This window comes from Haematobia irritans, chromosome 1 (assembly GCF_050003625.1).
Source record: "Haematobia irritans isolate KBUSLIRL chromosome 1, ASM5000362v1, whole genome shotgun sequence".
NCBI classification, from domain to species: Eukaryota; Metazoa; Arthropoda; class Insecta; order Diptera; family Muscidae; genus Haematobia; species Haematobia irritans.
Window position 1 is genome coordinate 100,550,959 of NC_134397.1, and position 16,892 is coordinate 100,567,850.

The window sequence follows — 16,892 nt, forward strand, 5'->3', positions numbered from 1 at the left end:
GTATCAGTGAGCATCAGTAAGAAAAAAAAAATTGAGAAAATTTGCTATAGAAATAAAATTTGAAAATTTTTTCTTATAGAAATAAAATTTTGGAAAAATTATCAATAAAAATACAATTTTAGAAAAATTTTTGTGAAGTAAATAAAATTCTGCAAAATATTCTACAGAGACAAAATTTTGACTAAATTTTCTATAGAAATAAAATTTTGACAAAATTTCCTATAGAAATAAAATGTTGACCAAATTTTCTGTAGAAATAAAATTTTGACCAAATTTTCTAATAAAAAAATCTATTACTATAAAATTTTGGCAAAATTTTCTATAGAAATACAAGTTTGACTTAAATTTTTATAGAAATAAAATTATCAATAGAAATAAAATTAAAAAAAAAACAATTTGTGTAACAAACAAAATTTTGCAAAATTTTCTATAGAAATAAAATTTTGCAAAATATTCTATAGAAACTAAATTTTGACTCAATTTTCTATAGAAATAAAATTTTGACTAAATTTTCTATAGAAAAACATATTTCTATAGTAATAAAATTTTGAATAAAATTTTTATAGAATTAAAATTTTGACAAAATTTGCTATAGAAATAAAATTTTGACAAAACTTTTTATAGAAATAACATTTTGACAAAATTTTCTATAAAAACAACTTTGAAAAAATTTTCTGCCAATATTCCACATATATATTGCCTTAAAATAAAATAAAAATAATATCGATTGTTCGAAACATTTCAAATAAATTGATATGGGCATTAAAATGGATCGATCCAGCCCATCTGCTAGTCAAACATTCTAGGAAACATAAAAAGATAGCCATAATTGGAAGTTGATTTTCATTTACAATCATGCTGTACATTGATCGAACGCAATGGAAACTAATTTGTGTAAAAACTGGCTTAGTTACAAAAATGTGAAGTGTTTTAAAAAATTTGGTTTAGCCGGAGTCGGAGTCGAGCAAAATTTTTACGACTCCGACTCCGACTCCAGCAAAATCTTCAGACTCCGACTCCAAGACTCCGACTCCGACTCCGACTCCACAGCCCTGAAAGTAACATATGCATATGACGCATAAAGTTAACGAACTTTTAACTTTTCAATACGTCGGCTGCGTTGACAACATTAAATAACATGTAAATAAACAAAGAGACGAAAAACAATCTAAAATAGGGATGAGGAATTATTGATTGAAGTTAAAAACGTAAAGTCCTATCCTTTAAAAAGTGCGTGGAGTAAAAAAACATAATAAAAAGCACAGAGGCAAGGAATGTAATCAGTAAATTCATTGGTGTTCCGACGCATGCTGTGAATGGCAACGTATGCTTTTTCGGCGATTAGTCTAATAAATAAACGTACCAACAAACTATCACGAATAATATTATTTTTGCTTCCTCCATTTTATTCGGAAACAACGCAGTAGTACAAAAAGAATTGTTTTATTTGTCAATTTTTTCCATAGCAGCTCTGCCCAGGAATAAATTAAAACAGCAATATTCACATAAAACCATAATAAATATTTGCTTTATCATACACATACGTTTTATTTTAATTTTCTATAATCGTTTTGGTATTGCTTTTTGTTAGTTTGATGGTTGAAAAAGAATTGTAATATTTATTCAATTTCTCATTACATATCTTCTTACACTTAGTGATATAATATAACGAATATAGGTTACTTATATGAATATACTATTCAAATACTTTTAACACCTCTCCTGAATAACAAATTCATATGATAAAATATAAATTAAAAATTATTTCAATCCAGATTCCAAAGTAAATTTTTTAAGCTACCATATTTTTAGTATCTGAATACTTTAAAACTATCTTTTTGGATTCTATCTTTTCCTTAACAAACTTTACTTTGAGATCAACCTGTTTTGTTCTATTAGAAAATGAATTATTCTGCGATATAAGAATAGCGCTCTTATTGTCATAGTAGAGTATTACAGGTTCAAGTTGTGTAGATATCAAGTCTCGCTGCGAACGTTGAAGCCATATGCACTCTTGCATAGCTCGCAATATACTCTGCCTCTGTTGACGATAGCGCTACTGTTTTCTGTCGTTTCGTACACCAAGAAATATCTCCACCTTGTAGAGAAAACAAGTAGCCTGTTCTGGAACGTCTATCATCTATGTTGCTAGCCCAATCGGCATCACAAAAACCAACGAGATTGTGTGGCTCAGGTCCGTATACGATGTCTTTATCCAAGGTACCCTTCAGGTATCGCATCACCCTTTTTGCTGTAGAAAAATTTTTAGTTTTATTTTATATTTGAAAAAGAAAAATTTTATTCCATTTCACAGCAGTAATGAATTTATTTCGATTACAAAAATATAGTGTTATTTAGTTGAACTTGTCTAAATGAGAGTGAATCCAAAGTAGTTACTGATTCGAAGTGTTATACGTGTCCGAAAATTATTCGTTTCATTCTTTGGTAAACCACATTTTTTGTTTTTTGGTCTGACGTTAACACAAACAAAGCGGATGGTTTCTCAACTCTTGAACACGCAACGTATAACTGACCATGTGAAACACAATGATTTTCTAAATTTTTTCCGCAACTAAGCGATTGGCCTCACGACTTGTTAATGGTCATTGCGAACGCAAGGCGAACTGGAAATTGCAATATTTTGAAGTCAGACGGAAGATCAGTCGGAATCATTGGTATTCGAGGAATACATACATTTTCACCTGCGTACTTTCCGTTAATAATGGTTGCCTCAATCAAATTCGGGATAAGTGTTTTTACCAAAAGTCGAGTTCCTTTGCAAAGTCACGAATGTTTCGCAAATTCGTGATAGAAGCGGCCAATATGGCGCAATAAATTCATTTCCGATCTCAATATCTTGATTTTTGACATTAACTTTGATAGTTCGACCATTATCTTCTTTTGAACGCCGACAATAAACTGGATATCCATCGTTACCTGTGACTGTTTCAGCAACTAACGAAATGAAATAAATTTGCAGAAATTGATGCGGTTCATCTAATGTTGGCACCATTGAACCATGCAAGTGATATATTTGTCATTGTATCTGTATTTGCAAACAATCATTTATTGAAGAAATACGGTGTAACTTCTGATCGAGTGGTGTATACGTAGTTGTTATGTGTTGCAATTCATTGTGTTGGTGTGAGTGATTGGTTATGTGTGTTGTATCTTTTACCTTGCAAGTCGGCATGAAGCCGCCTTCTCGAATGATATTAGCTCCAAAGGAAGTCATGCGAAAGCAATTATTGTATTCAAGGATGTGTTGAAGAAAATTGGTGGAATCGGGACCACTTCCATCGAACAATGATTTCAGTGGCTGTGGTGGTGTAAGTAATGGATCCAGTTTAACTTTTCCACTTGCGCAGCACAATCCAGCCGTTTCTCTTTTGAACTGTAACGCATTGCAATATCGGCATATAGTCGTCATTGGTCCAATATCTAAATATTCATCATCACTGCAGTTCGCAATGGGATCATATTGGAATGCCAAGCGATTGTGCTCACGCGTTGCCACAATCGGGCATTTTCTGTTATTATATTTTGTCTTTCCTGCCTTAAATTCTGTGAATACACTTGTTGCTGGCTTGCATGTCTTGAGCGGTGGCCAATGTTCGTCACATTACTTTTGCATACTAAAAATTTGCACAAAACACGTAATTGATTTGATGATTTTCAATTGAAATGTTAGGAAACTATTAAGTCATTTTGTAATATTTTTTTCACAATTTCACAGTCGGTTTGTAACATGAATATTTGTCACATCACTTTTGCAATTTCTTAAATCTTTCGCAATATAAAAATATATTTTACTGAATGACAATTCATTTGAAAAAAAATTGAATGACAATTCATGAGAAAAAATAAAATTAAAAAAATTAAAAATAAAAAGCAACTGAGATGAATTCAAGTTATAATTTTTTGTAATGTGCGCTGTATGTAAAAAAAGATTTCCCCCTTCCCGTTGAAACTGTTCTTAAATTTTCTATGTATAAACCTCACAGAGCCCAAGACATTTCCAACGAATGCAAAACCGTGGAAATCGGTTCGTGCGTTCTAGAGTTGCATTAAGACGGCGCTGTATGTATAAAAAAGATTTTCCCGCTTCCGCTGAATCTTTTCTTGAGCTATAAACCTCACGGAGCGCGAGACCTTTCAAACGAATGCAAAACCGTGGAAATCGGTTATGCAAAACCGTCGAAATCGGTTCATGCGTTCCGGAGATGCATCCGAAATGGCGCTGTATATAAAAAAGATTTCCCCGCTTTTACGTTGGTCTTGCAAAGTTCACCACTGTGGTATCACAATGGACCAGAGAAGGTCTGTCGTAAACTGTAAGGTATTTGACATACATTTACGACGCATTTACCATACGTCAGAAACGTCGTAAACCTACTCTGTTATAAAACCCCTTTTTAGAGGCATTTATTAGATTATTTTTATAATTTTATAAAATTTTACCTTTTTCCGGGCGGAGGATCGAACCAGGTGCCATTAGCTTGGAAACCAAACACACTATCCACTGGGCCACTTAGCTCTTATAGTTATCAACAACTAAATTTACCTTTTTTTCTTGTTTGGCTGTATGTATTCATTACCACCGTGCGGGAGCCACCATGGTTAGCATGTCTGCCTTTCATACACAGGGTCTTGGGTTCAAACCCAGTTTCAACCAAACACAAAAAAGTTTTTCGGCGGTGGATTATCCCACCGCAGTAATGCTGGTGACATTTCTGAGTGGTTTCACTGCAATGTGAGTCGGAATCGTCTATAAAAAGGAGGTCATTGAGCTTAACATAGAATCGGGCAGCACTCAGTGATAAGAGAGAAGCTCACCATTGTTGTATCACAATGGACTGAATAGTCTAAGTGAGCCTGAAATATCGGGCTGTCACTATACCAAACCTAACCTAACCATGTATTCATTAATACGAGGGCTGAATTTTACATTTCGAGATTAGAAAAAAAAATATTAATAATGGAAATTCGTTGGAAAATGATCTGCGCCATTGACACACCTATGCAATTCTATTATAACAATCGGCAAATATCCCAAACAAGCAAAAATAATACTGATCCCCAAAACTTGTCAAAAGCATTTGAACCCCTCATCCTAAACAAATCTGTGAGTATCTTGAACAAAATAATATGTTAATAAGTAAGTTAATTCGACACATTTAAACAGAATGTTAAATATATTCTCTGTGTAAAATATCAAGTCAACTGGCGTAAAATTCCAAAGAAATTGGGAGTTAAATATGGAATTTTACATCATATTTCCACAAATCATACATATGGGAACAATTTTAACTAAATTTGGCACAATTTGCTCAAAATTTTAATTCTACCCTCAGTACAAAATTTTAAGTAAATCGGAATGAACCTTTTGCCTCAGGTCCTCATATGAATCAAAATCGGGCAAAATATAGATATGGGAGCTATAACTAAATATGAACCGATTTCAACCAAATTTGGCAAACTTGACAATACCTTCAATTGTACTATTTGTGCAAAATTTGAAGCAATCAAAGTCGAATCTGTAACCTCTGGGGTCAATATAAACTATAATAAATCTGAACCGATTTCAACTAAATTTGACATGCATAGCTACAAGTTAATTCTACTCTCTGTACAAAGTCTCATGTAAATCGAAGTAAAACTTTGCCTGATATGGTCTTATGAGTGTAAATCGAGCGAATATTGGGGGCTATATCTAAATCTGAACCGATTTCAACTAAATTTAGAATGTGGCGAGAATATTGATTATACCTCCTGTGCTAAATTTCTGAGACCGCTTTGCATGAACTAGTCAGTTTTATGAAAGTTCACTATCTGTCAATGAATACACAATTGTGGCTTTTCTAGACATCGAAGGGGCATTCAATAACGTTCATCCAAGTTCGATATTAAATGGATTGGCAACTCTGAATGTTGATCGAGGGATACTTAGGCGGTTAGACGAACTTCTAACGAAGAGACGTATTTCAGCCACACTAGGATAAGCCAACAGAGTCACTCCCCAAGGAGGAGATCTATCGCCTCTTCTTTGGAATGTTGCTATGAACAACTGCCTGGTTTCCTTAGAAAAAGAAAGGATAAAAGTGGTGACATACGCAGATATTATACAGAGAGCCCTCCTGATGGTTGAGAAATGAGCGAAGGAGAATGGTCCAGGGGTACATACTGCGAAGACAGGAATAGTCATGCAAAGAACGCAAAATTCCCACGGTTAAGCACATCCCTAGGTGGTATTGAAATTCACTTTGGTGAGTGTACAAAATACCTGGAGAGTTATATTGGACAGGGAGCTGAACGTTAACCTTAATATTAAAGGGCGATAAAAGCCACGGAAGCCTTGTAGACGTGTAAAAAGGCAATAGGGAAAAAGTGGGTACTAAAACCGAAAATTGTACATTTGCAGTACACTGGTTAGGTCTATAATGCTATATGGTGTTGTTGTCTGGTGGCCGACACTTCAGCAGCCGATAAGTTTGGATAAAGTTCAGCGGTTAGCGTGCTTGTGTATCTCAGGCGCATTCAGTAAGACAGACACAGATTCCCTTAATTTCATGCTGCATCTATTGCCTTTAGACATATTAACCAAACACTCAGCAGCAACAACGGATGTGGTTGCAAAAAAACGCACAGTCACAGTTCGGTCCTCAAAATAATGTGAGAAAATTTGAAACTTTAGTTAATTCTCTACAGTGATTTCTACAACGATGGCTCACAATTGGATGGACAAGTGGGTTTCGGAGTATATTCTAAAGACCTGGAACTTAAAATAGCGAAAAGGTTACCTAATCACTACAGGCTGAAATATTAGCAATAAAACAAATGGCGAATTGGCTGAGAAGTAATGTTCCAACAAATGTTGGCATTGATATACTCAGTCAACCTGCAATAAAATCTTTGGACTCTGTGTTCCTTAACTCGAAAAAGGTCATCGACTGCCGCAGCGAATGAGATAGCAAGGTAAGGAACTACTTTACATATTCCAGGGGAACTGGAATTGCTCATACTGTATGAGAAGGCTGTTATGATGGGAGAACTGCTAGGCGGGTAGTATAATGACTACTGCAAAAGATCTCATGATGTGGAGGAAAAGGAACCAATTAGACACCTCTTGTGGGAGTGTCCTGCATTTTGTGTAAAGCGTAAGCGGATTTTAGGAGCATACAGCTTTAGATTACTGGCGGACCTGGAAAATGTTAACTTAAGCAGTCTATTAATGTTTTTGGAACAATCTGGTTGTCTCAACAGAAGAAAATAATCAAGTAGGTTCAGTGGTTAAAAATAGAAGTGGACATATATAATATATACTTTTAGTTAAATGGACTGAATAGTCTAAGTGATCCTGAAAATAAATCGGTCTGTCACTTAATCTAACTTATATCTATATTTGAACAGATTTTTTCCAAATGGAAGCGAGTTCAACAAGCTACTATTGGTGAACTTCCCTAACGACTTTATGATTGATGCTCACGAGGAGCAAACACGGATTCGATCCAAATCTCTTATTTTATTCTCTTAAATTATGTTATTATTTTGTTGTACACCAACTTTATCTTATTCATTTTTACATTCTACATGAAATATGATTTTGTAATTATGTAAATATTTATTTTATTTTGCATTCACATTCATCCATCCCAACCGTTTCATTTCTAAATACGTTGACAAGTATTGAACTTTGTCAGTGAAATGGTTAGCTAAGTTTGAAGTTGACTCAACAATAAATTTAACTCAACATAAGGTGGTGTATTTTTTATTTCATAAAGCACTAGGCTTCGCGCTCTATTTTGAAAGATAATTGGAGTTAAAAGCCCCACGAGAGCTTCAACCAGAAGCACGAGTCAGCATTGCTGTGTTCGAGGCTCTTCAATCCCCCACGAATTGCACTATCGAAACAAACGCTTTAGTGCAATTTAACATGGTCCATTCGAACCTCCTAATTTGGTGTTAGGAGAAGGTAGAACCAACGCAACGGTCGCTCAACATCCGCAACGGCGGTACTGTCTACACACAAAAAAGTTTTTTCTGATTCAATCACGAAATTAATTGATCCAATTAATTTTTAATTGAAATGTCTTCAATCACAGAAATGATAGTATCAATTAAAAAATTAATTGAAGGTCAATTAAAAAGTTAATTGAACCAATTAAAAAATTAATTGATACTATTATTTTTGTGATTGATTTTTGTTTCAATTAAAAAATTTGTTGAATCAATTAAATTTTTAATTGAATATTTTTTAAAATTCAATTAAAATTTTAATTGGAAAAATTTTCGTGAAATTTTTTTGTGTGTATTTACTAGACATCGTTACACAAGGTAACTCGATATATCCCAACGGCTTGTCACAGCTAGAGGAAGCTTGGGAGAAAATTGCGGCAGCCATCAAATTTTTCGGGAAGACTATTCTGGGTTTTTTGTTAACAAGCGAACAAGGCTACCGCAAAAGAGGACAACTCCAACAAATTGGAAAAGAAACTCGGCACATATGCAAGGAATAGATTGGGTATGTACAAGTGTATTATTTGATGTATGTGCGAGTGATTACAAATGTTAACAAAACATCGATTGTCCTAAAAGCAAGTTGTAAAAAATAAACTAAAAAATCAATGTAAATGTATTACATAATATCCCCCGTGGCAACCAATCACTTTTCTCTTTAAACTTGCAACAAAATCTGCGCCCTATCAATATTTATTGTTATATGGAACTTTGATGAGGCGGGAGGCAAAATATGTAACTATGTTTGGTTTTCAAGAAGACATTATAAAACGTCTTCGCGAATGTAAGCCAACATTCATGAAATAATAAAAGCAGCAAGATTTCATGGTGGCATACTTTTACTTAATGTAAGACATTTTTTTGCGCAAGAGAATATATTTTTGTTTCCAAAAACAAAATCTCCACGAATAGACATAGGCAAGCCATGTCGGATATACTGATCATTAAATACAATGCAAATAACAAAAAACACAAGATTTCATGGTGGCATACTCTTACTTCTTGTAAGACATTTTTTTGAGCAAGAGAATATATTTTTGTTCCCAAAAACAAAATCTCCTCGAATAGACATAGGCAAGCAATGTCGGAAATACTGATCATCAAATGTAATGCAAATAAGAAAACACAACAACAAAAATAATTAGTTGAAAAGCCATCAACAATAGCGTTGCATTATTTTGTCATTTGTTGAAGCGGAGACTTTAACGATTATAAAGAAAAATAAAGTCTCCACATGAGAATGAAATGAAAGAATTGGCGAGAGAGTAAGACATAATATGATATGACAGTTATATCATTATTGGCACATCATCGATTTTAAGGTATTTGGAGTTTCAAAGTAATATAAGTGGCAATAATTTATGAGTGGCAAGCATCCATCTCTGGATGTGTGAGATATGTCAGTCACAATAAGAATTAAAAGCAAATAGAGTAGGTAGAAATTAGCATTGATAAAGCCGCGAGCAATTAATTAACATTTTATAAAAATAAAGCAATTGTTAAAGGGTGATACGGTCAAAATTTGGTCAAGGGAAAACGCGTGTAAATCGGTGAAATCGTTTATTTAAAAAAATCAAATTAAATTTCTTTTTCAAGTTCAATTAGTATAAAATTCAGGAAAAATATTCAGTTAGGCTTTCGCTTTTCCAAATCCGAATTGCCGGGCCTCACGCTTGACACCTGCCATCAGATTTTGTACATCCACCTTGTCCACCTTCTTCGCCGCAGAAAGCCAGTTTGCCTTGAACTGCTGCTCGTCCTTAGCAGTTTGTTTGGTCTTCTTTAGGTTCCGCTTGACAATAGCCCAGTATTTCTCAATTGGGCGGAGCTCTGGCGTGTTGGGAGGGTTCTTGTCCTTGGGAACCACCTGCACGTTGTTGGTGGCGTACCACTCCATGGCCTTTTTACCGTAATGGCAAGATGCCAAATCCGGCCAAAACAGTACGGAACAACCGTGTTTCTTCAGGAAAGGCAGCAGACGTTTATTCAAACACTCTTTCACGTAAATTTCTTGGTTGACAGTCCCGGAAGCTATGAAAATGCTGCTTTTCAAGCCACAGGTACAGATGGCTTGCCAAACCAGATATTTCTTTGCGAACTTTGACAGTTTTATGTGCTTGAAAATATCTGCTACCTTTCCCCTTCCTTTTGCCGTATAAAACTCCTGTCCCGGAAGCTGCTTGTAGTCGGCTTTGACGTAGGTTTCATCGTCCATTACCACGCAGTCAAACTTCGTCAGCATCGTCGTGTACAGCCTCCGGGATCGCGCTTTGGCCGTCGTATTTTGTTTATCATCGCGATTTGGAGTCACTACCTTCTTGTAAGTCGATAGTCTGGCTCGTTTTTTGGCTCGATGCACGGTTGTAGACGATACACCCAGCTTATTTGCGGCATCTCGGAGAGAGAGGTTAGGGTTTCGCTTGAAACTACCGGCAACTCTCTTTGTCGTCTCAGCGGATTCCGGTTTTCGATTTCCCCCCGATTCAGACTTCCTGGCTGTCGACAAACGTTCCCCAAACACTTTAATTACATTTGTAACGGTTGATTTGGCAACTTTTAGCGATTTTGCCAGCTTTGCGTGCGAGTAGCTCGGATTTTCGCGATGTGCGAGCAAAATTTTGATACGCTGCTCTTCTTGCTTGGACGGCATTTTGACAACTGAAGAGTGAATTCCAAAATCAAAATAGGAGCAACATTCTACACACACACACCTTCAAAATGAGGGGTGTTCAGGTTTTTTAAATGCAAACTTGAAAGAAATACGTCAAGTTAATATTGACCAAATTTTGACCGTATCACCCTTTAACATTTTGACAAAATTTTCTATAGAAATAAAATTTTGCTAGATTACTTTTGGGGATCGGCTATATATAACTATAGACGGATATGGACCAATTTTGGCATGGTTGTTAGCGGCCATATACTGCACAATGTACAAAATTTCACCAAGTACCAAATCTTAACCGGATCCGATGAATTTTGGTCCTCTAAGAGCTCCGGAGGTCAAATCTGGGAATTGGTTTAAATGGGGGTTATATAATTAAGACCGGCATGGACCAATTTTTGAATGGTTGTTAGAGACCATATACTAACACCACGTACGAAATTTGAACCGGATTGGGTGAATTTTGCTCTTCCAAGGGGCTCCGGAGGTCAAATCTGGGGATCGGTTTATATGGGGGCTATATATAATTATGGACTGATATGAACCAATTCATGCATGGTTGTTGGATACCATATACTAACATCACGTTCCAAATTTCAACCGAATCCGATGAATTTTGCTCTTCCAAGGGGCTCCGGAGGTCAAATCTGGGGATCATTTTATATGGGGGCTATATATAATTATGGACCGATTTCGACCAATTTTTGCATAGTGGTTAGAGACCATATACTAACACCATGTACCAAATTTCAGCCGGATCGGATGAAATTTGCTTCTCTTAGAGGCTCCGCAAGCCAAATCTGGGGATCGGTTTATATGGGGGCTATATATAATTATAGACCGATATGGACCAATTTTTGCATGGTTGTTGGAGACCATATACCAACACCATGTACCAAATTTCAGCCGGATCGGATGAAATTTGCTTCTCTTAGAGGCCTCGCAAGCCAAATCGGGGGATCGGTTTATATGGGGGCTATATATAATTATGGACCGATATGGACCAATTTTTGCATGGTTGTTAGAAACCATATACCAACACCATGTACCAAATTTCAGCCAGATCGGATGAAATGTGCTTCTCTTAGAGGCCTCGCAAGCCAAATTTGGGGGTCCGTTTGTATGGGGGCTATACGTAAAAGTGGACCGATATGGCCCATTTGCAATACCATCCGACCTACATCAATAACAACTACTTGTGCCAAGTTTCAAGTCGATAGCTTGTTTCGTTCGGAAGTTAGCGTGATTTCAACAGACGGACGGACGGACATGCTCAGATCGACTCAGAATTTCACCACGACCCAGAATATATATACTTTATGGGGTCTTAGAGCATTATTTCGATGTGTTACAAACGGAATGACAAAGTTAATATACCCCCCATCCTATGGTGGAGGGTATAATTAATTGAAGGTCAATTAAAAAGTTAATTGATCCAATTTAAAAATTAATTGATACTATTATTTTTGTTTCAATTAAAAAATTTGTTGAATCAATTAAATTTTTAATTGAATATTTTTTAAAACTCAATTAAAATTTTAATTGGAAAAATTTTCGTGAAATTTTTTTGTGTGCAGTGAAATGGTTAGTTAAGTTTGAGCAGTTGAAGTAAACGGGTCAAATTCACTCAACAATAAATTTAACTCAACATAAGGTGGTGTCTTTTTTATTTCATAAGGCACTAGGCTTCGCGCTCCATTTTGAAAGATAATTGGAGTTAAAAGTCCCACGACAGCTTTAACCAGAACCACGAGTCAGCATTGCTGTGTTCGATGTTCTTCAACCGCCCACAAATTGCACTATCGAAACTAACGCTTTAGTGTAATTTAACAAGACCCTATGCCAAATTTGAGGAAATCTTAAAATGCGAGCTGGACTTTGCACACAGAAATACATCTAAAATCGATCCAGAATTTAATTCTAAGACACTCGGTATGGTAAAAGGTGGTTCTATGACTGTTCCTTCTGGGCCTTACATACAAATGCAAAAACTTATTATTCCTGTACCACAGTAGTGGTGAAGGGTATAAAAATACACTCTGGCTTCTGATCTAAACATAATTGTGACAGCCATGGCCTTGCGGAGAATTACTTGGACTTTTAGGCCATTAACAGGCGTTTGATTCCGTAATTCATGACAATCTTTGTAAAAAACCCATATTGCTTTTTAACTTTTCTCCCACTACTGTTTACTTAATATCAAATTATCTTAGCATAGGGTCCAAATTGTTATGATTTACGATAAATTACCGAACCCATTGCCAGTTAACCGAGGCGTTCCACACACCCAAAATTTTTGGCGGACCTGTAAAATGTTAACTGAAGCAGTCTTCTAATGTTTTTGGAGCAATCAGATTGTTTCAATAGAAGAAAATAATCGGGAGGCTTCAACGGTAAGAACTAGAAGTACATATATGTAGTAGGTATTTTATTATTATTAATAAATTAATATAACAATGAATGTGGTATCACAATGGACTAAATAGTTTCAATGAGCCTGAAATAAAGTGAGCTGCTACTTAAACCTATAGCTTAATCTTTATATAATTTACAATAAAAGTGCTACTTACACCGCGAGATGAAAGATATTCCATTCCTTTAGCAACTTGATACATGAAAGATGTTAAATCGCTAGATGTCAAAATATTTGATTTTCCGTGTGTGTTTCCATAATGTCTGTAAAAAGATTCATTATTATTTTACAATTCTATTATTTAGTTAATTATTTATTGATAATGTGCAACAAGCCTCAAGATTTTCAGAAGACCAAAAATATCCATTCTATCTATTTACAACATTTAATATCATATGTAATAAATGGTATAAACATAGTCCCAAAAACGCGTCTAAGAGTGTAAAGTTGTATGTTTTGTATTTCCGGTCACCTGACGACGAAAGTGCATCTTTTAAGTTCCCTATGTATTTTTTAAGAATTTCCACACTTTCTATTCCGATAACTTATTTGACAAATCGCTAAATTTAAAAGATTTCATTAGTTTGGTAAATTTGCAACTCATCTAACGAATAATTGGCGAAGTAGGTAATAGGGTAATTAGGGCCAAATCGTATTCACGAAAGAGGAAAATTGATGTTTGCAAAACCCTTAAAGACCAGCAAGGAGACATGGAGGATATAGTATTCTAGATAGTATTCTATGCTACGGCTTGGCTATTGGAGACCGGTCAACAGTCCTCATACCAAGATTAGCAGAATATCACAGAAATCAGCAAAGTGAGAGAAACCTCCTCATTTTAAACTGGGTCAGAAATGGAGTAAAACTGTTCTTTATAGGTCCAGAAGTGGTGCAAAATTGGGGCAAAAGCTATTAATTTAACATGGGCTTGTCATAGGACAGATGTCTACAATTTCAATACAGAATTTTGAGATTTTTTGCCTATTAAGTACATTTGTTTGACCTCAAATATTTTCAAAACTTTTAAATTTTTCTAGGACTTTTTTCGACAAAATTTTACTAATTTGTACAATTTTATTAATTCGTACTTTGTTACTAAACTAATTGAAACAACTAGGTTAATAAAAAAAATTCAAATTATTAAAAATATGAAAAAAGCGACTTATAAAAAATTAATTAAAAGGATTTTTAATGTTGTTAAAATAAAGAACATCTGTAGGAGGACATTTTTAGAAGAGCTTTTAAAATCAATTACACTAACCAACAGTCGTTTTGTGAATTGGTTCTAGCATAATTTTTCTCATTGATTTTGACCTACTAAACACGAAAATGAGCTTTAAAAAATTTTCTGTCGATTGGTTTTGGAGATACAAATTTTTGAACTTTTTTTTAATTTTTGGAGGTACACTTACAATTTTGAGCATATCTTTCGTAAATAGCAAAAAAAAAATTAAAATTTTCGCTAAATCATGTAGATTCTGCAAACAGTAAACACCTTTAATAAATTAGACAATTGCAAAAACCGCTAAAGTATGTTGGGAAAACATGTGTTAGGATGATTCCTACTCTCATTAGATTCTGACTAATTTATCTATATATATAAAATTCAAAGTATGTTTGTTTGTTGGTATGTTCCAGGTAAGCTCGGAAACGGCTGAACCGATTTACTTGAAACTTTCAGAGATCGTAGGGGGCGCTCATGTGGTGAAAATAAGGTACCTCATTTTTTGATACTTGGTCGCGGAGGAGGACCTCCCCCTTTGTCCGACTTTTTGAAAATTGGACCAAGGTTGACTGATTTGCTTGAAATTTTCATTGAAGGTTGGGGTTGGCATCTAAACAAAGATCAGCTACTTTATTTTTCGATATTTGGTCGCGGAGGGGGACGTCCCCTTTGTCCGACTTTTTTAAAGTAATTTATAATGATTTATCTGAGATTTACAGAGAACATGCGGTGAGGTTATGAAATTAATATGGGGTACCCGATGTGTTCATATGTGGGCGGTACAGTGAAAACAAAACTAAATTTCTCCGACTGGAATTTTACGGTAAAACTGGGTGAGGTTATGAAATTTATACCATGTTCCTGATTTTTTTATTATTTGGTCGAGGAAAAATAAAAGGGAATGGGGAGACATCCGCCCCTGCTTAAGTACATACAGAGAAAGGAACAATTAAACTTTTCCAATTTACTTCAAATTTACAGAGGACGTGGGGAGAGGTTATGAAATAGAGCATTGCATGGGAACATTCATTCGAGAAGACTGAATCATCGTCGATGATCGAATGAATAGAATACGAGCCAGAGTTGCCTTTTTGGTCCGATCGGACCAAAATTGGTCCAAAAGATTTCTAATTTTTAAATTTGGTCCGATGGTCGGACCAAACGGAATTTGGTCCGTTTTGGTCCATTTTCATAAATTTGGTCAAATTTATAAATTTTTTCTAGTATTTAAAATTTTATCACATATTCAATAGTATCTATGCACTGAAAAAACTATTGTCGTGAGGACTCATTTCTCTGATATAAAGTTTTTTCCTTGTCCAAAAGTCGATAAACTTTTCAATGAAGTCGTTTTGTCTTTAGAGTTAAGCGATTCGACACATTTTATTCAACCGTCGAACTGAACGGACGTGTTTTCTAATAGCGGAGTATTTCATCGTAATAAGTACTTATTACGAATTTCACGTGTGGTCGAAATAATAAACCACCATGCAGCGAAATTCAAAGTCATCCACTGGGTTGCTAACTTCAGGGCCCAGTGGACGGGTAACGACTGAAGTTATAAATTTGGGCAGCGACCAAGAGTCAGGCCCAATTAGTCGACCTGTAGACGGGTCGACTGGCGGTGACACTTTGGCAAGTCGAACCTTTTCTAAGGTGACGACATCAAAAGGAGGCAATCCCTCTCGAAAGAGATTCAAGGAACGAAGAAATGCTTTGTTTATCCTAAAGAAATTAGGATCAGTCGACCCAAGCACGTTGTCGGCTAAGCAAAGCGATTCCTTAAAATGGGCTCAAGGAATTCTTGAAGCTGGAAAAAGGGAACGATCACCGGATGAGCTGCCATCCTCTAAACGGGATCAAAGATCGTTTGCCTCAGTTGCAAAAGACAGCCTTGTGATGGCTATTATTAATAAAGGAGCATTGGACGGTATGATTCCAAGGCAAAAATGGGGGGAAATTGAGAACGTGATGTCTGGTGTCTACTCAGAGGTGCGAAAAAAGTTTCCCGGACCAAGTCCTCGACAGCAAGATGCTGGATGGTATCAAGGACGATATAAGTTAATAGCTTTTGCAGACCAGAGGTCTATGGATTGCTTTAAAGCTGCATTGATGCTAATTGGTGAAGTTTGGGAAGGAGCCGCTTTGGAGTTAGTCGATAAAAAAGACATACCGGCTAAACCTAGAGCACATGCATGGATACCGGCAAACCCTCCTGATCCTGAGTCAATACTAGAGAGACTAAAAGAATGTAACCCAGTTCTTCCAACCGCCGATTGGAATGTTGGTCGTTTGGATGAGGTGGATGGACCAAGACGACATGCGGTGTTTATATTAAACGTAGAGTCGCTGCCACATCTAGCCCAGACCCAAGGACGCGTAAGTTATGGCTTTCATGATATCCATATGAGTCAGCAGTGAAAAAATCTCCTAGCGAAGCCGAAGGAGACATAAAACCTGCAGACTATGGCGAAAATCATATGCGGGAAGTTTCTACAGGCTCAAGCCTCACCAAAGCTGAACCGCGGATTGTTGCGAGAGTCACCGAGATCTGTGAAGAGGAAGCCCTTGAT

The 16,892-nt window shown here is 35.8% G+C and overlaps 2 protein-coding genes across 4 annotated transcripts in view; one reads left to right on the top strand and one right to left on the bottom strand.

Moving 5' to 3' along the window:
• Cad96Ca (tyrosine kinase receptor Cad96Ca) overlaps positions 1-16,892 on the bottom strand; it is a 295,767-nt gene that overhangs the window by 65,825 nt on the left and 213,050 nt on the right. For all 3 annotated transcript variants that reach the window (XM_075291266.1, XM_075291264.1, XM_075291265.1), the window contains one exon: positions 13,252-13,357. In XM_075291266.1, coding sequence (XP_075147381.1) covers positions 13,252-13,357 — 106 coding nt within the window. The remainder of the gene's footprint in view (positions 1-13,251; positions 13,358-16,892) is intronic.
• The window catches only part of LOC142221510 (uncharacterized), a 549,478-nt gene that overhangs the window by 57,254 nt on the left and 475,332 nt on the right, over positions 1-16,892 (top strand). The window lies entirely within an intron of this gene.